The sequence below is a fragment of the Lissotriton helveticus genome, chromosome 6 (genome assembly GCF_964261635.1).
Source record: "Lissotriton helveticus chromosome 6, aLisHel1.1, whole genome shotgun sequence".
Lineage (NCBI taxonomy): Eukaryota > Metazoa > Chordata > Amphibia > Caudata > Salamandridae > Lissotriton > Lissotriton helveticus.
In genome coordinates this window covers 1096160744-1096180359 of record NC_136067.1, presented here as the reverse complement: position 1 = coordinate 1096180359, position 19616 = coordinate 1096160744, and the positions used below count along the sequence as shown (strand labels likewise).

General features: G+C 44.5%; 1 protein-coding gene across 2 annotated transcripts in view; it reads right to left on the bottom strand.

The window, feature by feature from the left end:
* The window catches only part of TTC27 (tetratricopeptide repeat domain 27), a 1731040-nt gene that overhangs the window by 1258608 nt on the left and 452816 nt on the right, over positions 1–19616 (bottom strand). For both annotated transcript variants that reach the window (XM_078648753.1, XM_078648752.1), the window contains exon 5: positions 6289–6391. In XM_078648753.1, the coding sequence (XP_078504879.1) occupies positions 6289–6391 (103 nt within the window). The remainder of the gene's footprint in view (positions 1–6288; positions 6392–19616) is intronic.

The following is a 19616-nucleotide window of genomic DNA, read 5'->3' as shown; positions in this document are numbered from 1 at the left end:
TGGAGTGGCATTGTATGGCATAGAATGGCACTGCGAGGAGAAGAGTGGAGTGACATTCTATGGTGTGGAGTGGCATTGTGTAGAGTAGAGTGTCATTGTGTGGAGTAGAGCAGCATTGTGTAGAGTGGTGTGGAGTGGTATGCGTGGCGTGGAGTGGCATTGTGGGGAGCAGTGTGGAATGGCATTGTGTGGAGGTGAACGGAGTGGCACTGTGTTGCGTGGAGTGACACTGTGTGGTGTGAAGTGTAGCAGAGTGACATCGAGCAGAGTGCCATTCGGTAGAGAGACATTGGGTGAAGCGCAATGTGCTTTAACACCTTGTCAGGAGTGGTGAGGCAATATAAATACAATTACAATTGAGTGGATTGGAGTGACATTGGGTGAAGTGGTGTGGAGTAGAATGGCATTGTGTGGAGGGGAGTGGGGCGACATTGTGTGGCATGGAGTGGCATTGTGTGACATGGAGTGGAATTGCATTCTGTGGTGTGGAATGGCACTGTGTGGCGTGGATTGTCTTTGTGTGGTGTGGTGTTAAGTGACATTGCATGGCGTGAAGTGGAGTAGAGTGACTGTGTGGAGTGGAGTGGAATTTGAGATAAGTGGAATTGAGTGGAGTGAAGTGGAATGGAATTGTGTGGCATGGAGTGGAATTGTGTGATGTGGAGTGGCATAGAATTGTGTGGCATGGAGTGCAACCAGGCTGAGTGGAGTGGAATTGTGTGGTGTGGAGTGGAATAGAGTAGAATTGTGTGGAATAGAATACCATCCATTCACTCCACTCCAGTGTAATAGTGTGCTGTAGAGTGGAATAGTGTGCCATAAAGTGGAACTGTGTGGAGCAGAGTGGCGTGGAATTGTGTGGAGGGGTGTTCGATGGTGTGAAGTGGAATTGTGTGGTGTGGGAGACATAGTGCAGCATAGAGTGATGTTTAGATGAAGTGTGCAATGCTGAGTGGAATTGTGTGGGGTGGAATTGTGTGGAATGGAGTTGAGTAGAATTGAGTGGCGAGCACTGGAGCAGAAATGAGTGGTATGGAGTGGTATGGAGTGGAATTGTGTGGCATGGAACTTAATTCTGTTGAGTGGAATATTATGGAAAGAGTAGACTAGACTGAAGTGGAATTGTGTGGCGAGAACTGGAGTAGAATTGTGAGGCATGGAGTGGAATCGTATAGCATGGACTGGAGTGGAATAGTGTGGCATGGAGTGGAATTGTGTGGCATGGAGTGGAATTGTGTGGCGTGGAGTTGAATATGGTTGAATGAGTAGAGTAGAGTGGTGTGGAACTGTAGCAAGGATTACAATTGTCTGGTGAGGAGTGGAATTTTGCATTGCGGAGTGGAATTGGATGGAGTTATGTAGAGTGGCACTGTGTGGTGTGGAATGGGGTTCTGTGGTATGGAGTGGCATTGTGTAAAGTTGAGTGGAGTGGCACTGTGTGGCGTGTAGCGGAGAGGCATTAAGTGGAGTGGAACTGTGCTGCATGGAATTGTGTGGTGTGGAGTGGAACTTTTAGCTAAAGAGTGGAATTGTGTAGCATGAAATTATGTGGCATGGAATTTTGAGGCATGTGGGTATTTGTGTGGCTGGAATCGTGTGGGGCAGAGTGGAATTATGTGGTGGGGAGTGGAAATTGTGTGGCCTGAAGTGAAATTTGGTTGCTTGGAATGGAAATGTGTAGCACGGAGTAGAATTGTGTAATATGGAGTGGAATTGTTTGGTGTGGAGGGTAGTGGCATGGTGTGGAGTGACATCATGTGATGTGCTGTGGAGAGGAATTGTCTGGAGCGAAGAGGAATTGTGTGGCATTGAGTGGAATACTGCTGACATGGAATTGAGTGGCATGAATGAAACTCTGCGGAGTAGAATGGTGTGGTGTGGGAGTACAAGAGAAATGTGTGGGGTGGAATTGTGGAGTGAAGTGGCATTGTGTGGGGTGGCATGGAGTGGAGAAGCTTTGTGTGTTGTGGAGTGGCATTGTGTAGCGAGGAGTGGCGTGCAACTGAGTGAAGTGGCATTGTTTGACGTAGAGTTGGATGGCATTGTGTGGTATGAAGTGGAGCAGAGTGACAATGAATGGAGTGGATTGGAGTTGAATTGTGTGGAGTGAAACTGAGTGGAGTGGGACTGTGTGCCGTAGAATTAAGTGACATAGAATTGTGTGACATCAAATTGCATGGAGTATAGTGGAATTGTGTGGATTGGAGTGCAATTGAGAGATTTGAAAGGGAACTGTGTGATGTTGAGTGGCGTGGTTGTGTGCCATGGAGTGGAGTCGAACAAAGTGGAGATGAATTGCTCGGAGTGTAATGGAATAAAATTGTGTGGTGTGGCGTGCATAACAATTTAGGTTCTGAAGAACAGGCCTGTTCCAGGGGCGATTCTAGGCTCATGGCGGCCCTGGGCAGGGAGCGTAGGTAGGGGGCCCCGGAAGAGGGGATCTGGGCGGGGCAGAGCGGGAGGCCAGTGAAGACGGGGGGGTCAGGGTGTTTGGAAGTGGAACAGAGCCGGAGGCCTCCAAATCCCTGCCAGAGGCCACCATGCAAATATGTATCCATCCTCAGAGGATTATTAGATTAAGAATATATATTGGCATGGTGGCCCCTGGGGTTTGGGGGCCCCTGGGGTTTGGTGGCCCTGCGCAGGTGCACAGCTTGCACATGCCTAAGGCCGCCCCTGCCTGTTCAATACTAATCAGAACATAAAGTTTAAAGTATGTGTGCTCAATTATCCACATATTTTCTGTTGCTCATTACAGGAGTGTCTTTCTACTCTCTACACCAGCTTGCTACTACTGTAGCTGTGGAGCAGCTCTGCAGCTGAAAAACGGCCTTGCATGACTCCGAAACAGAAGAACTACGTTAATGGCAGCCGCTTCAGTGAACTTCTGAACTAAAGTACTGTTTATCGTTCTTTGTAACAAAAACAAGAGTCTGTCTGACTTCTAACACCCTCACACAAGCATAACTCAGCCAGAGAGTTGAGAGACACTCGGCGGTTTTCCTTTTCACCAAAGAGTTAGCAGTTTCCTTTGGGGTTTAGGAAATCTGCCCAATGCAAGCCCAGTCATTTCAGGGTACATGGCAACAGTGTTTAAGGATTTTGGGTGGTCTACATGAAAAATGAGGGCAAATTCTTTAGCAGAGCGGTCAACCGTAGAAATGCAGGACTAGTACCAAGGTTTTTGCTTCAAGAAGACCCGACACAAAACCACTATTCCCCAAGTGGAATTATGTTTGGTCAGGTAAGCAGTTTGGGCTTCAAGTGTTTTTAGCGAGCTCTGTCCACTGTAGATTCTGAAATCTCTCTGTATTCAATGCAAGGCAAAATTGTTTTACAGTAGCCATTTTGTACATATGTTAGTGTTACTTTTGCCTCCAATGTGGATAAAAAAATCTACTTGACAAGTACCGTTAAGGACAATGTGAGCAAGCACCTATGTATATGTCATGTGCCTTTGGTTTAACCTACCTTTTTCCCCAAACAAATACACGAAGTTAAAAGTGTGGCGTCAAGAATAACGACTTACGGCCAGAAATAGAAAACAAATAGAAGACCATGAAAAACTAAAGATATCTTCTGGTTAATGGGTGGGAATACTGAGCAGCTGCGCAAAATCAAATTGATCACTTCAGCAACCTCATTTCAAAACTCAACAGGAGACCATCTTCCAGATGTTGAAGTAACGAATCGTTATCAGAAAATAGGAGGATACCCCTAAGAGTATTTTTAGGGAGGGGGTAGATAGATATAAAAAGTAACCAATCGAACATTAACGAGTACTGAGAGTATTAGATCTTTATGGAGGCATTTGCAGATACGTTTATATTTATTTAGAATCTGAACTAATAATGAATGGATGAATATGGTTGCAACAAACACTTGTTCTCAAATTTTGATATTGAAAAACACTTTGAAAAAACTGAATTCTGTCCCATCCCCAAAACATGAAACTGTTTGTATGGCAGCACAATAAAATGTATGCTACAACAGCGAATCAATTTACTGATAGGTGAATCAAACCGTACAATTATTTAGGAGTTTAAATAATATACACATCATCTCTCAGTGCTTACCAGTTCTGAGATCAAGCTCAATTTTTGGGAGAAAAAAAGTCATAAGGGTCTGACCCCCCATCAAGTATTCCTAATGCCACAAAATCTGTGATTCAGTGTTGTTCACTGCAGTAGCCTCGCCTCAAGTCCCTAACCATCATGAAGAGTTCTGATTTAAAGCGATTTCTGAAATGATGGTGATCGGGTTCCTTCTGGTGGTGGATTTAAATAATTCCAGAATTAAGAAGCTCAGACTCCCAGTCATCAGCTCTTGTGCTTCTTCCATCTAAGCGCCTGAAGTCAGGTATAGTGCAGGCTGGATGATGGTCAATTTCAGGTGGGGATGTCGTCGGGACTATTTAAATGCATCTGGGTGCTTTACTCTTACCAGTTTTATGGACTGGAGCTAGTGCAGCACTTTAAGAGATGCTTCAGCGAGGTCATGTTTCTTCAGACTGAGACATTTGGCTGCCTGATTTCATAGTCTTTCATTAAGATTTATAATGAGCGTGACTTCCAGGAGGATGAAACCGATATTGTTTAAGTTAGCACAATTGGATGATACAAGACGTTGACAATGGATGTAAAATGGCTGTCAGAAATGTCAGATTTCTCATCTTAGAAAAGCCATGGGACAAAGAAACAGCGATAGATTTGCGATGAAGAATCTTTAGTAAATGAACTTTTCATTTCAAAGCAATAACATTTCTCAAGATTGTGTGTGTGTGTGTGTGTGTAAACAGATTTCATTGGGGAGTGGGGATAAAATTATAGTAAACAGAAAATAAGAAAATTAAATCTTTTAATTATGGGATTTTACAAAGGTAACTACCATTTAGGATTGAAGGGCTAGTTCAACGAGATAACTAACGTTCACTTCTGGAAAAAAGTGGTTATCGTGGGTCATTAGTTGGAATCCTATCAAGGACATCTCACATTTCCATCCTCCTGATGGTTTGTAAATTAAGTACCACTAAATCGGCCAATATTAACACCTGCTATTTACTGCACTTGGAAACAGCAGAAATGCGCTATGAAGCACAGTATAAAACAAAACATTATTACTAGTGTTTAATATTTAGGTGTCTGGTGTGAGGACTGTCTACCCTTCATAACAAAAATAAGTCAGTTAATTAAATCGTGCAAATAGTACTTTGTCTCTAATAAAAACTCTCACGTCAATGCTTCATATTCCATCCAGACCATCTTGGATCAACAAGCACCATATGTGCAAGGGGCACGGCGATTCAGCATAGACGTTTGGTGGTCAGAACGTCCAGCATATGGTTTAACTCTTTGGACAGTGAAAGTTTTTCTCCATTACTGCAATTCCTTCCATCCCCAATCTCACTTTTAGGCTTAGTTTAGGTAAGGCTCGTCGTAAATGACGACCAATTGAATGGATAACCTAGCGGTACTCAGATGAGACAGCCTAAATATCAAATCCTGACGTAGCCACATATAAACATTTAAATCAAGGCCCAGCAAACAGTGGCCGCTTACTCTACCCAACGGTGAATGATCGTTTCTGGCTGGAGTTGAGGCAGGGTCCAGATATGTACGTGAAATTATATGTACGTGAAATTATATATCTATTCAAGAGTTCTCAAAAATTACACTGCAAAGACTGGGACATGGTAATGCTAGTACAGAAGACAACAAAGGAAAGCGAGGGGACATATAGATCTAATAATATATATGATAATATTCAAAATGTGGAAGATCTTTTCCCTATTTGGCCTCCCTCCTCTGGAATAAATTGCCATTCTCAGTCAGTACCTGGCCTGGTTATAATATATTTAGGAAAGTAGTAAAAAGGGTTCTGTTTTACATTCAGTTTGCACCTTTGTACCGGACGTGTGCCGAGATACCCCGGAGGGAGAGATTCGCGTGCGATATCAAATTAATTCATTCAGTCATTCACTTCAGTGGCTGATAAATTAAGAGGGGCAGATACTGAGATGTTTTGGGCTGAAGGAGTGGACAGGATGAAATCGCGAGTAAAGGGCATCAAGAGGCAGAATTACTAACTACAAAAGAGGATTATTTTATCAAAGTTAATTTGAAAGGTGCCTTTCGAGCCCTAGCAGGTTTTCCATCTCCTGAACGGCACTGTACTGCAATAAGACAAAAAAAAGCACTCCTGCCAACAAGCCTGCTGGAAGCACAAAATGTCTTCTATGACAACACAGTGGTAATGTACTGCGGAGAGCACAAGATAAATGGGACGTACCTTCATCTATACAGGTCTGGGCGACAGCAGAAAGCTCGGGCGACCGCTCCTCCAGCAGCTGCTGGTGCACGCTCACACATCTCAAAGTCCACCAGGGAAGCGTCTAGAAGAGGGGGCGAGAAGAATGTAATTTAAAACAACAGATAAGCGCCCGTGAACGATGTCCCACACAGGGCAAACAGGCTGACGCCGCCGCCAGATTAAAGTCAAGAGGCTGTGGCGCAGAGAGGCAAACTGACATTTTAAAACAACTGCGTCAAATAGCTTGCAAGGCAATTTCATAGGTTCACAATGAAGTACTGCCTATTTTTGGTGTTCAAACATTTCACGTTTACATAGTGCAACGCCACAGTACAGCCATCAATGTATTGCCACAAAAACGTGTAACCTGTAAAATGGTGGAATATGCCATCTCTAGGGATTCTGGTGACTGCATAATTATTATTATTATTATTAAGCGTTCTTATATAGCGCGCTCGATTACCCGTAGGCATCTCGGCGCTTGCCTTGGGAACCCGTCCTGGCTTTTCCCTGTGAGATACCCGTACTGGGCATCCCCAAGGTGAAAGCCAGGCATCCCGCCGCAGGGGGGCCGTAGTGGAGATTAAGCAAGTTAATGCCCAGAGTTGCAGAGTGTGAACCCGTGACTCGAGTAGGCACCGAAATGAGAATTATCGAGTCCGTGGATATTTGGGCTCAAGACCCTGCCGCGTCGGGAATTGAACCCTGGTCCCGGGTCTGACCTCTGCTTCAGGGTCTGCCTCCTCTAACCAGTGAGCCACACTTCTCCACCAGAAGGCCGCAGGCAGAGTGGTTCGCAAAGGTCACCAGAAGCCTGAGATGGCAATACTTGACCATATCACATGCTACCAGTTGAGTGTGAATGTACATCAATCGCCCTTTCAGATAGCATAGTGCAAGCAGGAGTTACTAGGCCCAATCATGGGGGTTGAAGGATTTTACTCCTGATGTCCAGGGTACTGACCTGCTATGGGTTCTGAGCAACTGGGCCAAATATTACCCCTTTAGTACTTTACTCTCAGTGGTAGTGTGGGTCGAACAGTCCAAGTATTCTTAGGCGGTTGGTAGGACGTAGGTGCTAAGTGTACACAGGCACAGAATCAAAATACATCCAGCAACCCCAATAAACGAATGTCCAGCCAAATACTCACTTTTATGACAAAAGTACTATTTATATACAAACACAAAGTGAAACATGGCACACACAAACAATATTTAACCTCTTCATAAGGCCGGCACTCTAACGCTGTCCGGGCAAGGTACTAAATTCCAATCCTCAGCCTATTGGTGGTAGCCATTCCCCATTTAGGAGAGCTAACATTCAGGTTAGGCCCCACTAGTGAGTAGGAGTCTTACAAGTTCCACCAAGTGTCCCAGCACCTTATCGCTATTTCTCATAGCAAGCTTTCCCAGGGCACTGCAGCCTAGCGAGCAGTCTTACCAGGTCCTGCTGTGGTTGCGATATGGAAAGCCATAGGAGCATTCATCAGTCTGGCGTCGCGGCACACTGGAGTAGGTGCTAACGAAAAGGGCTGCAGTCTCGTTGCTGCAGGTACAGTCGCTGGACATCCATGATGCTCCTCTGGTGATGTGGTACGTTCCTCTGATCTCAACAATAGGTCCTGGACAGTTACTTGATCTCCAATGCTCAAGATGATGCTCTGGGTGCACGGGTCAGCACCCATGGCTCTTCAAGATCACACACAGCACCTGGGCGATGGACCTCACTCTTTGCAGCGGTGCACATTGGCAAAGGCCCTTGCTCGTCACAGTGATCCCCTCTGGCATTCGGAGTTGCCAAGCTGGGTAGCACATGGGCAAAAGTTCAGATTGGGGTTGCAACACTTCATAGCAGCCACCTATGGCACAGAGTTGCTGAGTTGGGCAGCACTAGAGAGGATGGACTGACTAGTGCAGCAGTCCCTCAGGACCTCAAACTCACACTCCACTTCAGGGCTCCACTTGACAGGCTTTCCCACTTAACCTTGCTATCTGCAGGGACTCTACTTCTCCTCACAGGGTCCTCTGGTCTCAGCACGCAGGTAGATGCTGATGCTCCAGGCTCCAATGCAAATGGTCTCGATTCCCCTGGGTGATGTCTCGTCACCCAGCAGGGAGACTAGAAGTCCTTGTTATCCAGTCTTGGTCAAAAAAGGCAGACGTATTGCTGAGCTCCTCCACCTCAATGTACAGCCACAGATGACTGCCTGAATGTTGACCATTCGGGAGACTCAATCTCTCCTTTTCAGAATCCTTTTCTAGAAAAAAAATGATTTACTAATCTTTCTCTTTAAAATTCGAGAGGTGGGGTAGTTTCCTTTGAAGTGCCCACTCCTCTATTCTGCCCTTTATCCAAGAAGCAGTCTGCGACAGCCGGAGCAGCTCCAACCTGGACAGTCCCACAACGCAGCCAAGGGAGTGCTTCGAGGATCACACCTGAAAGTCTGCTTCAAAGATATATACCTAAAAAAAAAAGGTTAGAAATGTCCCAGCCCTCCTCTCAATTATTCCCTATCTCTGCAAGAGGATGCTCGTTTCCGATCCAGGGAAGGCCTGGCTTGGCAGTTCGGGCTGGACTGTTCCCATGAGAAACAGGATCAAGACTGATTTGCATATGGCTGGGTCTGAACTGGGGTGGGGAAGTGAGCTAAGAAACGATAATGGATTCAACTCAGATATATGACTGGGGGTGACTGTCTGAAACGTTTCAGCGTTCGGTCCATCATCTCGTCTTTGCTGTATTTTCTTTATCAGCCCCATCCTCTATCTTTGATGTGCTCAGAGCCCACTGACCAGAGACCATTCCAGAATCAAAGAGCCCCTTTGAAGTGAACAAGACGGACTGGACATCCCTTTTTCCACTGTGTGTCTCACGAAGCTCTCATGAATGTAGCAATCCACAAATCTGTCTGTTAGTGCTCCTCCGCCTCCACTTGCCTTCCTAAGGGCCTGGGCTTCCAATAAGGAAGCTACAGGCCTCCGCATATTCTACCACTCAGAACACATATACCACAGCACACACATGCAAAGTTGTGCTGCACCGTGCTCCATACGAACATGATGTAGGCCAAGGGCGAGTTAAACAACTAGCAACAGAACTTTACATGAGTGGGCCGGTAATCCCCGCTCCAGTGACACAGGTAAATGGGCATGTTCACTCTACAGATCACTATTGCAAAAAACACAGTATGCTGCTACCACGGCCCACGTACTACTTAACTCTCAGTAAGGGCAATAGCCCTTTCCACTGTGAGGGTAGCTCTCTAGGCCCTTCCCGATCTAACAAGATCGCAATTCATGAGTGAGGTCTAGATCATGGTACACATTCATGATCCATGTTCGCCCATGACCAAAAATCAGTACCAAGGATCCAGATATTCGTCATCATCTATGGGACTTTCCTGTCGAAACAGCAAAAAAGGCAGTTTTCTTTCAACTGCAGCTAAAAATGGGAGCTTATTAAAATGAGAATGTTTTGGTTTATCTTCCATGAATGATTTGTTAATAAAACAATAGACAATGGTGAGAGCCAGGGGATTTAGGTGATTCTGTAGAATGTATTAGATCATTACAAATCTACATTTGCCACACAATTTTCCAAATAATCTGCAAAATTATCAAATTTAACAATTTTATTTTAACTAAAATGAGTGAACGCGTTGCTAGAGGTGCTGCATAATTTGCATTTTTGCCACATAATTTCGTTCTTCTTACCACAACTCTTAGTACACCACACAGTAGAGATCTGTAGAATGATTTGGGGTCTGTCATTATGATGACGAAATCGGTATTTCAAAGGTAATCATGAAATATACCCTATATTTAATGTGTCACTGTGAGATAGGAGTTTTTATGCTATCGCATTTTGTGCAAAAAAAACATATCACACACACACACACACCTACACACAGACACACACACACATAAAAAGCTGTGAAATATTTTCTATAATTCGCAAAAAGGCTTCATTCCTGGCAGCCTCTGGAGAGCTTCACTGTTGCCCATTGTTGACTGCTACCCTTTTGATGAAACCTAAAGGAAAAGCAGAATATTTAAATTGCAATCAGGGTCCACTGGTAGCTAAAAAATGCAAAAGAAGTTTCAAACATCAGAGCTTACACATTGCTCACTGTTTAATTAGTAATCTCTTTGTGAAAGCTAATCAAACAGTGAACATTCTAAAACCAAACCGAGTCAATTATTGGCTCTGCTTTGCTGGAAGTAGCTTTAAAAATCTTTCATCAACATTATATTAATAAAATATGATTATTATATTCACAATCAGTGCCATTGTTTATAATGATGTATATTGTGTTCAATTCAACTTTACATCTCAAGGACTCTCATTGTAAAATGTTTGATCAATTCCATTCACGGGCACTAGGTCCAACCACACAAGTTGGGTAGAGTTTTTAATGGGACAAGTGTGGAAACACTGGGTGGTTAGAATTTTATGGATCCATGCAGATTTCAGAAGTGTCCATCACAGAAATGTGAAAAATGCGAGAATGCAGGCAAAATTTGAGGTTTGCAGGGCATTTCAGGTGTCTAGTTTCACTGGTTCGGGAACAATTTTAAGAACTGGGGGCTGCCATCAATATTAGATCCCAGAAGTCACGGGGACTGTGAAAAATGCAAACATCACACAAAGAACAAGTTTAGCAAATGTATTCAGCAAGCAAGAGTGGATAAGGGTGTAATTTGTAGCTGGAGTGCATTTTGGAACTCACAAATATATTACTAAAGCATGGTGTGGTAGTGCACTGTCATTTACAGACTGCACACTTTCCATTGAAATGGCCACTACATTTGGACAGACATACAGTTTGACTAATAAACGATATAGTGCACAAACAATAATGTGTGGAAATCGAGTTTCAGCAAATATTTATCATTTGGCAATCACCAAGTAAAGTTTATTGAATTGTTTGGATCTTATTAAAATCTTTGTTTCCATCACACTTCAGAATTACAAAAAATTTCCTGAATGTGTGCCTTTGTATGGCTGATATATTCTGAAATATTATTACAGTTCATTTACAGGTTTTTGAATTATGGTGTGTGTTAGAACAAAAATGATATCAGACAGTCTTCCCTTTTATACTCTCTGTAACCTAGCAAGAAGGTCATATAGTTTACTTTACGAAATCCTCTCCCTTTGCATTCAGCTAAAGTGAGATAATATCCATGTCAAAAGAATAATTAGCAATTTCTCAGAAAACAAGCATTTGCAATGCAATAGGTCTCGCATTAGGAAAGTTTGAGCTATTGGTATTGTAAATGACAAATATTTTATTTATGTGTTGGTTTTGAAAATAGAGCAATTAATAGCTTTGTCATTTACAATGCCAATAGTTTTAACTTTCGCAAATGTGACACCTATAGCATTTGTAATGCAATATGTGTTGTATTTACGTGACTTAGATGTATTGAATTTACAAATAACAATGGCTTTTAATTTTTTTAAATAATTAATACTTAAATAAAAGTTATTGTAATTTATAATGGCAATAGCTTTAACTTTTGTAAATAACTTTTGTGAAAATTATGTTCAGTGTATTTTATTGTGACGAAAATCCAAGAACAGAAATGAAATATTAACATCATTTTGTGACACTTGTAATAAAGCTTGAAACATTGAGAGAACATATTTGAACCAGTTGTTGTTGAATGGTTGAGTGATGTTGTGGTGGCGGCGAGTGATGCTGTGGCATTCAGTGATGCTGTGGTAGCGCATAGTGATGTTGTGGTGCCCCTCAGTGATGTTGTGGTGCCCCTGATTGATTGTGTGGTGGTGCTGAGTGATGCTGTGGTGATGCGATAGATAGAGTGAGTGCGATAGATAGATAGAGGGAGGACGATAGATAGAGGGAGGGCGATAGATAGATAGATAGAGGGAGGGCAATAGAGTGAGGGCGATAGATAGATAGAATGATGAATAGATAGAGTGAGGGCGATAGTTAGATAGACAGATAGAGTGAGGGCGATCGATAGATAGATAGATAGATAGATAGATAGATAGATAGATAGATAGATAGATGGTGATAGATAGAGTGGAACGGAGAGCGACACAAGAGGTGAATGTAAGGGGGGGGGGGCAGATCACACCTGTGGACTTCAGGCCACCGCCAGGATGCACAATGCTACAGATGAAGGGGCAGCATAAGACCTCAGAACAGAGGTGCACCAAAGAGAGCTGGGGAAGAACTAGCTTTCTGGTGCAGAGAACATAGGGTAGGGACACATTATGGTACAAGGAAACTTAGCCGATTATTGAAAACAAGGGAAAAGGTGGACTTCTAATTCACGGGGAGATTTAGAGGTAAACAGAAACACATTTTAAAGGGACGACGATTGGAACACAGAAAAGAAGGTTTTGATGAACAGAAACAAAGACTGCAGACCGCAGTGAGTTGAGAAAAGCAAAGGGAGTTTTCTAAGATTAAAACTGGGCGTGCTGGGTGGAAGGGGGCAGAGAGTGAGAGGTGAGACTGGAGGACACAGGAAGCCACATCAGAGAAAGAGATTGTGAATATAAACTATTAATGTGAGCGTAAGCAGCTCCATAGCTGTTCTTCCCTAGAGGGGTGAACAGGCTTTGCTCAGGCATGTGCAGAGCTGACACAGGCTAAGCATGTTCAATCACACAACAAAACAGCACATGTGTGTCGTTTCAGTCCCTTGCACCAGAGCCTGAGGGCTGGGCACAGAGTACATGCTTTCAGATACGACCTGCCCCCTGCACATACACCAGGTGCTGGGTCTTTTATTCAGCTTCACCAGGGGCTGTGGGGGCGGCCTCTCTCCTCCCCGGGTGGCGACACTGCCTCGTGCTGCACCACGGTCATTAATAAACGAGAGGCGATGTCGAGGCTGTTAGCGATTGTCCAGTTTCAGGGCCTAGTGCAAAGCCACTTGCTGCAGGCCCGGAACCAGCGAGGAAGAGGAGGTAATGTTTTTAATGGCATGGTCAGCTGGTGCCTCTTCTGTCCGTCACGCTTAATCTGTTTCTCTTTTATTTTGCACTTGAGCTGTGTATTCACTTGTAAAATAACAACCACACCTCTGGACTCGTCTGCGTTGTGTTGGTGTGTGTGTGTGTGTGTGTGTGTGTGTGTGTGTGTGTGCGTGTCTGTGTGTCTGTGTATGTGTTATCCACTTGCTGGGAATCTGGGACAGGAGATGTGCACGGTGCGTGGGTGAACGTGCGCGCACACATGGTGAAATAGCCGATGGCCCTGCACGTGCCCATCCCCTGTCCCACTTTCCCAGCAAGTGGCTAACAAAAGACACTTCGCTGGATGCAGCGCTTCGAGCTGCTTACACCAGCTCGACCTAAAAACAGCATGACATTTGACTCGGTCTTTGAAGCAAGGCAAATGTGAAAAGATAAAAACAAAATTTAAAGGCATCTTATTGATAATTTACCTTCTGATAGCCAGCATGGTTATTTTGAGGGTGCTGCAGCACATCCACGCACCTCTACTTCCAGAACCTGTGTCTTGCTTTAAAAAATGACTGGGTTTGGCAACCCATATTGCTGATGTCTCCATTTTGTGACACAGGTGCCAGGATGAACCACACTAGAGCAATAGCATTTTTATGGGAAGAGGTGTGAGAACCCTGAGTGGTAGGAATTTTGTAGATCCAGAGGTCACAGAATTGTGAGGATAAAGAGTCATTTTAGGCAAGGTTTGTAGAGCACTGTGGTTATAAAAAAAGCACTGTGGGATCTAAATCATAGCACAACACCCTGGGCTCTCATGGGTGTCTAGTTTTCAGAGATGCCTGGGTTTGGTAGAATTTCCAGGGCAGTAACCGATCTAGAGTCCAAATAGCGCAGCCATTTACCATGGCAATTGGAACTCACCCCCAATCTGTTGGCCCCACATGTAAAATCGACATTTATAAGAATGTAAACTTCCTCCTGCTTGCCATATGGATGGGGTTGCCATGGTCCCCAGAGTAGCAGAAAGAATGCTGAGGCTTTAGGGGTGAGGGTAGAGCCTGATGTCAAGATGGGCCAGACCACACCGCATTATTTTATAAAGAAATATTCTTTGCATCCAGTGGGCTTTTGGCCCCACCCCCATAAGGCAAACCCCCTTTCTGCTCTTGGGTTGGTAGAAAGATTATGGTGCCTCTTTTGGGGGTGGAGTATGGTCCAATGACAAGATAGGATGTCCCATCCTTTTTCGTGCAAATTTAAAATACCAGTTTAGTGGGCTTTAAAATCCTCCCGCTTCTGGATGCAGATTACAGACATACCTCCAAATGGGGCAAACACACTATCTGCCCCTTGGGGAAAGATAGAGTCTATTGTCCCTTTTTGGCTGGGTATATGGCCCCCATTCTTTTGTGTGCCATTTTACTCTTGTGGGAATTTTGCCCCTCCAGGGCACATTAGAGCCAAACCTCCTGTTCGACCCGGGGTGGCAGAAAGACTTAATTGTCCCTTGTGGGGTGGGGTTATAGCCCAATGCCAGAGAGAGACACCCCCACATATTTGGTTTCCTCAAATGCAAGATCTGCTGTGTCTAATGGGCTAGCTACCACCCAGGGACAGATTTGGGACAATCCCACCAATTGAGACAAACCTTTAATCTACCCCCTCCCGAAGAGGCGGAGTCTATTGGTCCTTCGGAAGAAAGGGTATAGGCCTAAGCTAGGGTGGGCCATCCCCATCTTTTTTGTTGTTTGGTGTCACTTTGAAACCCCTTTTGACTAGAGGGTTTTGCCTCTGGTGAGACAAAATGTCTAGTGATCTTTCTACCTCTGGGGCAGATTAGGGACAAATCAGACAATCAATGCAAACCTTCTGCCTGCCCCTCAGAGGCAGAAAAGGTATACAGCCCCTTTTGAGAAAGTTGCATGTCCCTGTGCCTCAGTGGGCCGCCTTCACACCTTTGTTTAAAAAAAGAATCCCATGTGTCTAGTGGGCTTTCTATTGCCCCCAACCCCAAGAGATACTAGGGAGCGATACCATTGGAAAGGAGAGATTCTCCACCTTCAAAAAATACCTCTCCCATACAAATCAGTGTTCAGTGATAAGTCCCGGAGCACTGTAACGAGTGAAAGTGAAACAAGCTTGTCGGCTCATTTCACTTTCACTTTGAAGTTCATGATATCAATGCACCATGCACGCTGATTGTGTCTAACACTTCGTAGTATTTGCCACATGTTTCGATTGATGACTTTTTAACCCCTTGGGCGCGGCCGCGATTCTGCGCCTGGGCGGCTGTTTTGAAGAGTGGGCGGGTTCATGACGGCCCCCAGCCGTCATCAGCACATGAGCACTGTGATGCATGACGGTCGGGGGCCGCCATCAGCACGCAAGGGGTTAAGGGGTGGGGGGTGTTTGGCATTGGCCCTCTTCGGTAAAGTTGCCATTTTGAGTTGAACCGACATAGGGCAATCAAGGCCCTCCAGTAGGTTTCTGTCAATGCCTTTAGAATCCCTTGTATGTGCAGTGGATTAGTGTGCATTCTCACCTTGTGGCAATTCAGACTATTTACTTTTCCTCTTTCTGTGACTCCACACCTCTGCTTCCTCTCTGCGATGAGCTGTTTCCAGGTCAGTCACTCCTGGGTCTGTGCATGGGAACAGCACATCACACACCTTCTTCCAACTATGGACATAATGTATTTTTTATCTGTTAGTGTTAACTGTGGCATATGCTTGCAAACAGGGAACGCTGCACCCTGGGGTCTACACTGTGCCTGGAGGGCACTTGGATGTCTTTTTACAAGCGAGAAAGGACTGGCGGGCGACTCTCATAGCCTCTTGCATGGTGCACTTCATCACCATCAGATTGGTCCATGGGGGCCCCCAGCTCCCTTTGCGGCAGTCATCTTCCCTGTGGAGCGGACTTATTTTAAACAGGGCGTCGGTGTGGTCCTGCTGCTATTGGCTTGAATTCTCCGCCAAGGTCTGTGCTCCCCTTAACTGCCATGTTGCTTCTGCTCATTCTTTAACGATAGCTGATCTTATTACCAGTGTGCATACTTATAATTTACTCTTTATGGACACCTAGTAACTTTATTGCAAACAATAAGAGAGAGTGAGGGTGTTTAACAGAAATGTAAGGTGGGAACTCCCGGTCCCCTGTTAAGGATAATACACAACAAAGAGAGGACTACCCCCTGCAGGCGTATCAGAGAAATTCCCTGTGCCTAAGCTTTAAGGCTTAATAAAAGCACTTGTGCCCAACCTTTACGTAGGACAAAGCATGTCCTTTAAGAAGACCCCTCACTCACCAACCTGGTTGGTGACATGCTTCATCATCGGGGTCCCACCCCGAAGGCCGAGTGCCAACAGGGTGTGCTGCGACACCTGATTACAGTGGAGCGGTTATTTTCTTTTATATGTGCAGTGATAAAAAATGATAAGTGGTTTAAAAAGGGGCCAATTCTACTCACTACAAGACTTTATTCCTGAGTGACTGGGCACCCTGTTAAAAAGAAATGAGACACCTATGTCTAATTAGGTAGACTCCGGTGTTCAAGACGTGTAGTGTAATAAAATAGCGACGTGTGCTATGTGATTTAAAATATAGGTCTACATGTTTCAACCATCATACGATTGTGGGTTTTCGTCAGGACCAGTGAAAAAAGACCTGGGTGGTGCGCACACGCTAAGGTGCGCCCTACCCTCGGTCAGTGAAAGACGGAAACACAAACTTGGGTTTCTTTTCAAAAAGTTATCTTCTCCCCAGTCTGGAAGAAAAAACCTGTGGAGAAAGATTCCAGGATAATGGGTGGTTGGGATCACAATACAATAGACAAACAATTGTTATACATGTAACATATATAGAGAGAGTGCCCCACAGTATGGGTGGCAGACATACTGAATAGAACATATCAGCACTGGCTGCCGAACTATGAGCATACCCGGCCACGGGGGTAGAGGCATGGCCGAAGTAATTGTGCTGCTCTCGAATGTCTGTGTGACTATTAGGTATGTTCTCAAACAAAGAACCAGGGAACTGGCTCATCGTGTTCAGGGTATTACCATCAGGAGATTTAAAGAAAAGCAGATTTAAAATTAGCACTATGGAAGATGACGATGTATCGCACTAGACCTAGAATTGCTACATCTAATCATCCCTGGTTAAAGATTTTGCACTCCTATAAATATAGCTCGAAGACGCCTGGGTATTTGAAAAGCATTCTGCTTACTCATATAGCGGTAAGAATCCGCTTCATGGGCGTCCTGGTTCCAAGGGCGATGCTTGCATCACCTAGGGAGCGAGAGTAAAAGCGGGCGCGAGAACGCAGTGAGTGACGGGATGTCGACTCGAGCGAAAAAACATAATCCAAGCGGATCGTGTGTTTTGCGACTTACTTGCAGCTTCTGCTCCTCAGTCTAGAAACCTACTTGGTTCCAAAGACGGTACGCCCCGTGGGAATCCCTGAAGCGCATTGTGGCATTGAAGGTATAATCAAGGAGTCCGTCTTCCTGTAAAGGCGTGGCGGGTCACGTGAGTTGGGAGACCAATCGGCGGACTGCTGATCCAAGCGGAGGCTTGGAACACAGTATCTATGGAAACCCATAACACTCTAAGTTACCGCCGTGGTTTGAAGGCTTAGCGAATGTGTATTCGTGCCCGAAGTTGGTTGAGGGCAGACTACACTGGATTTAAGTCGGTATAATATGCATGGTCAAGTGTCCTGCATTGAAAGTTCCCAAAAGTCAAAGAGAATTTTTATATATATCTATAGAAGAAAAGGGAGGGTCAGAGTTTACCAGGGTGGTGGGTTTATATACACCTCCGTTATTGGTTTATCGCGCAATAGGTATTAAATTATGGTATGTGGACTGCAATGGGGCTTTTCTGCCTAAAGCAGGGTGGGATTACACAACAGAGTTCAAAGGGGAAAAGAAATGCAAAGGGTGTTCGTTTTGCTTATCAGATAATCCTTATTACATTTACTGCACCAGGTGGCATGCTGAGTCCTCTTAGCATAGGAGGTGATTATTTAGTCCATGGGCTAGAGTGTGTATGCTTTCACTGAATAAATACACAATTCACCCCATGACTGAGCCTCACGGGATATTGTCATTCAAACCAGTCCTGTGGGTGGACAGCCTGTAAACCCATCTTTGCTCTTTTTCAAAGAGACGTTGAGTCAAGGTATTTCCCGGACTTATTTGTTCAATAATTGTCCATTGTAGGTCATCAGGAGTATGTCCTGCAGACAGATAATGTTCTATTAGTCTGGTCATCGACTTTTTGCACCTGATGGTACTTCTATGTTCCCCTATACGTATTTTGACCTTCCTATTGGTCATACCAATGTAGTGCAAATTACAGGGGCACGTTATTCTGTAGACCACATTTTCGCTGTTGCAATTCGTGTGGCCTCGGATTCTCCAGATCTTCCCTGGTTCAAGGTGTAAAGTTTTGGTGTTTGTCGTCAGTGGGCAGACACTACAATTTCCACATCTGTAGTGGCCGGTAACCTTTGGTAATCCCCATGCCTTAAGCACTGTTTCATTCTCCACAGTTCTTATTACCGGTCTGGTGTTCACCACTGCATCCTTAATACTCCTCGCTTTTTTAAAAGAAAAAAGGGTTTTTTTCCATTGCATTTTGCCGGAGTTCAAAATTGACCAATGTTTGTTTATTATCCTGGTCACATCGTTGGAGATTGTGTTATATGTCGTGACACATGTGAGGGGAGTGTCCTCAGTAGGTTTCTCTATGTTTTCCAACAGTGCTTCCCGTGGTTGGTTGCGTGCACGCTTTTGGCTTTTTTGCAGGATCTTGTCTGGATATCCTCGGTCCTTCAATTTTTGGGTGAGGTCACTGGCTTGTTCCTTGTAGTCTTTTAATTTACTACAATTTCTGCGGATCCGTAAATATTGTCCGTATGGAAGGTTCTCACGTATGGGCCTGGGATGAAAGCTTTCGAATCTAAGCAGGTTGTTCTTTGCTGTCGGTTTATAGTGTGTCAATGTTTCAAAGTTCCCATTCTCTTTTTTGATTACAAGATCAAGGAACACCAGTGTGCTGTGGTCCTTGACGTAGGTGAATTTCAGATGGTCATCGCAGGTATTCATCCAATTGAAGAAAGAAACTAGTGAGTCTTCTGATCCATTCCAGATTGCCAGCACATCGTCGATGTACCGTTTCCATAATAGGATACTGGAGCTATAGGGTTTTTTTTTCACTGAGTATATATTTCTCTTCAAAGTCATGGACATAAAGCCCTGCCACGCTGGGGGCAAATGTACTCCCCATCGAGGTTCCTCCCGTCTGGTGGTATAGTGTTCCCTCAAATTCAAAGTAGTTCCTTTTTAAGGCC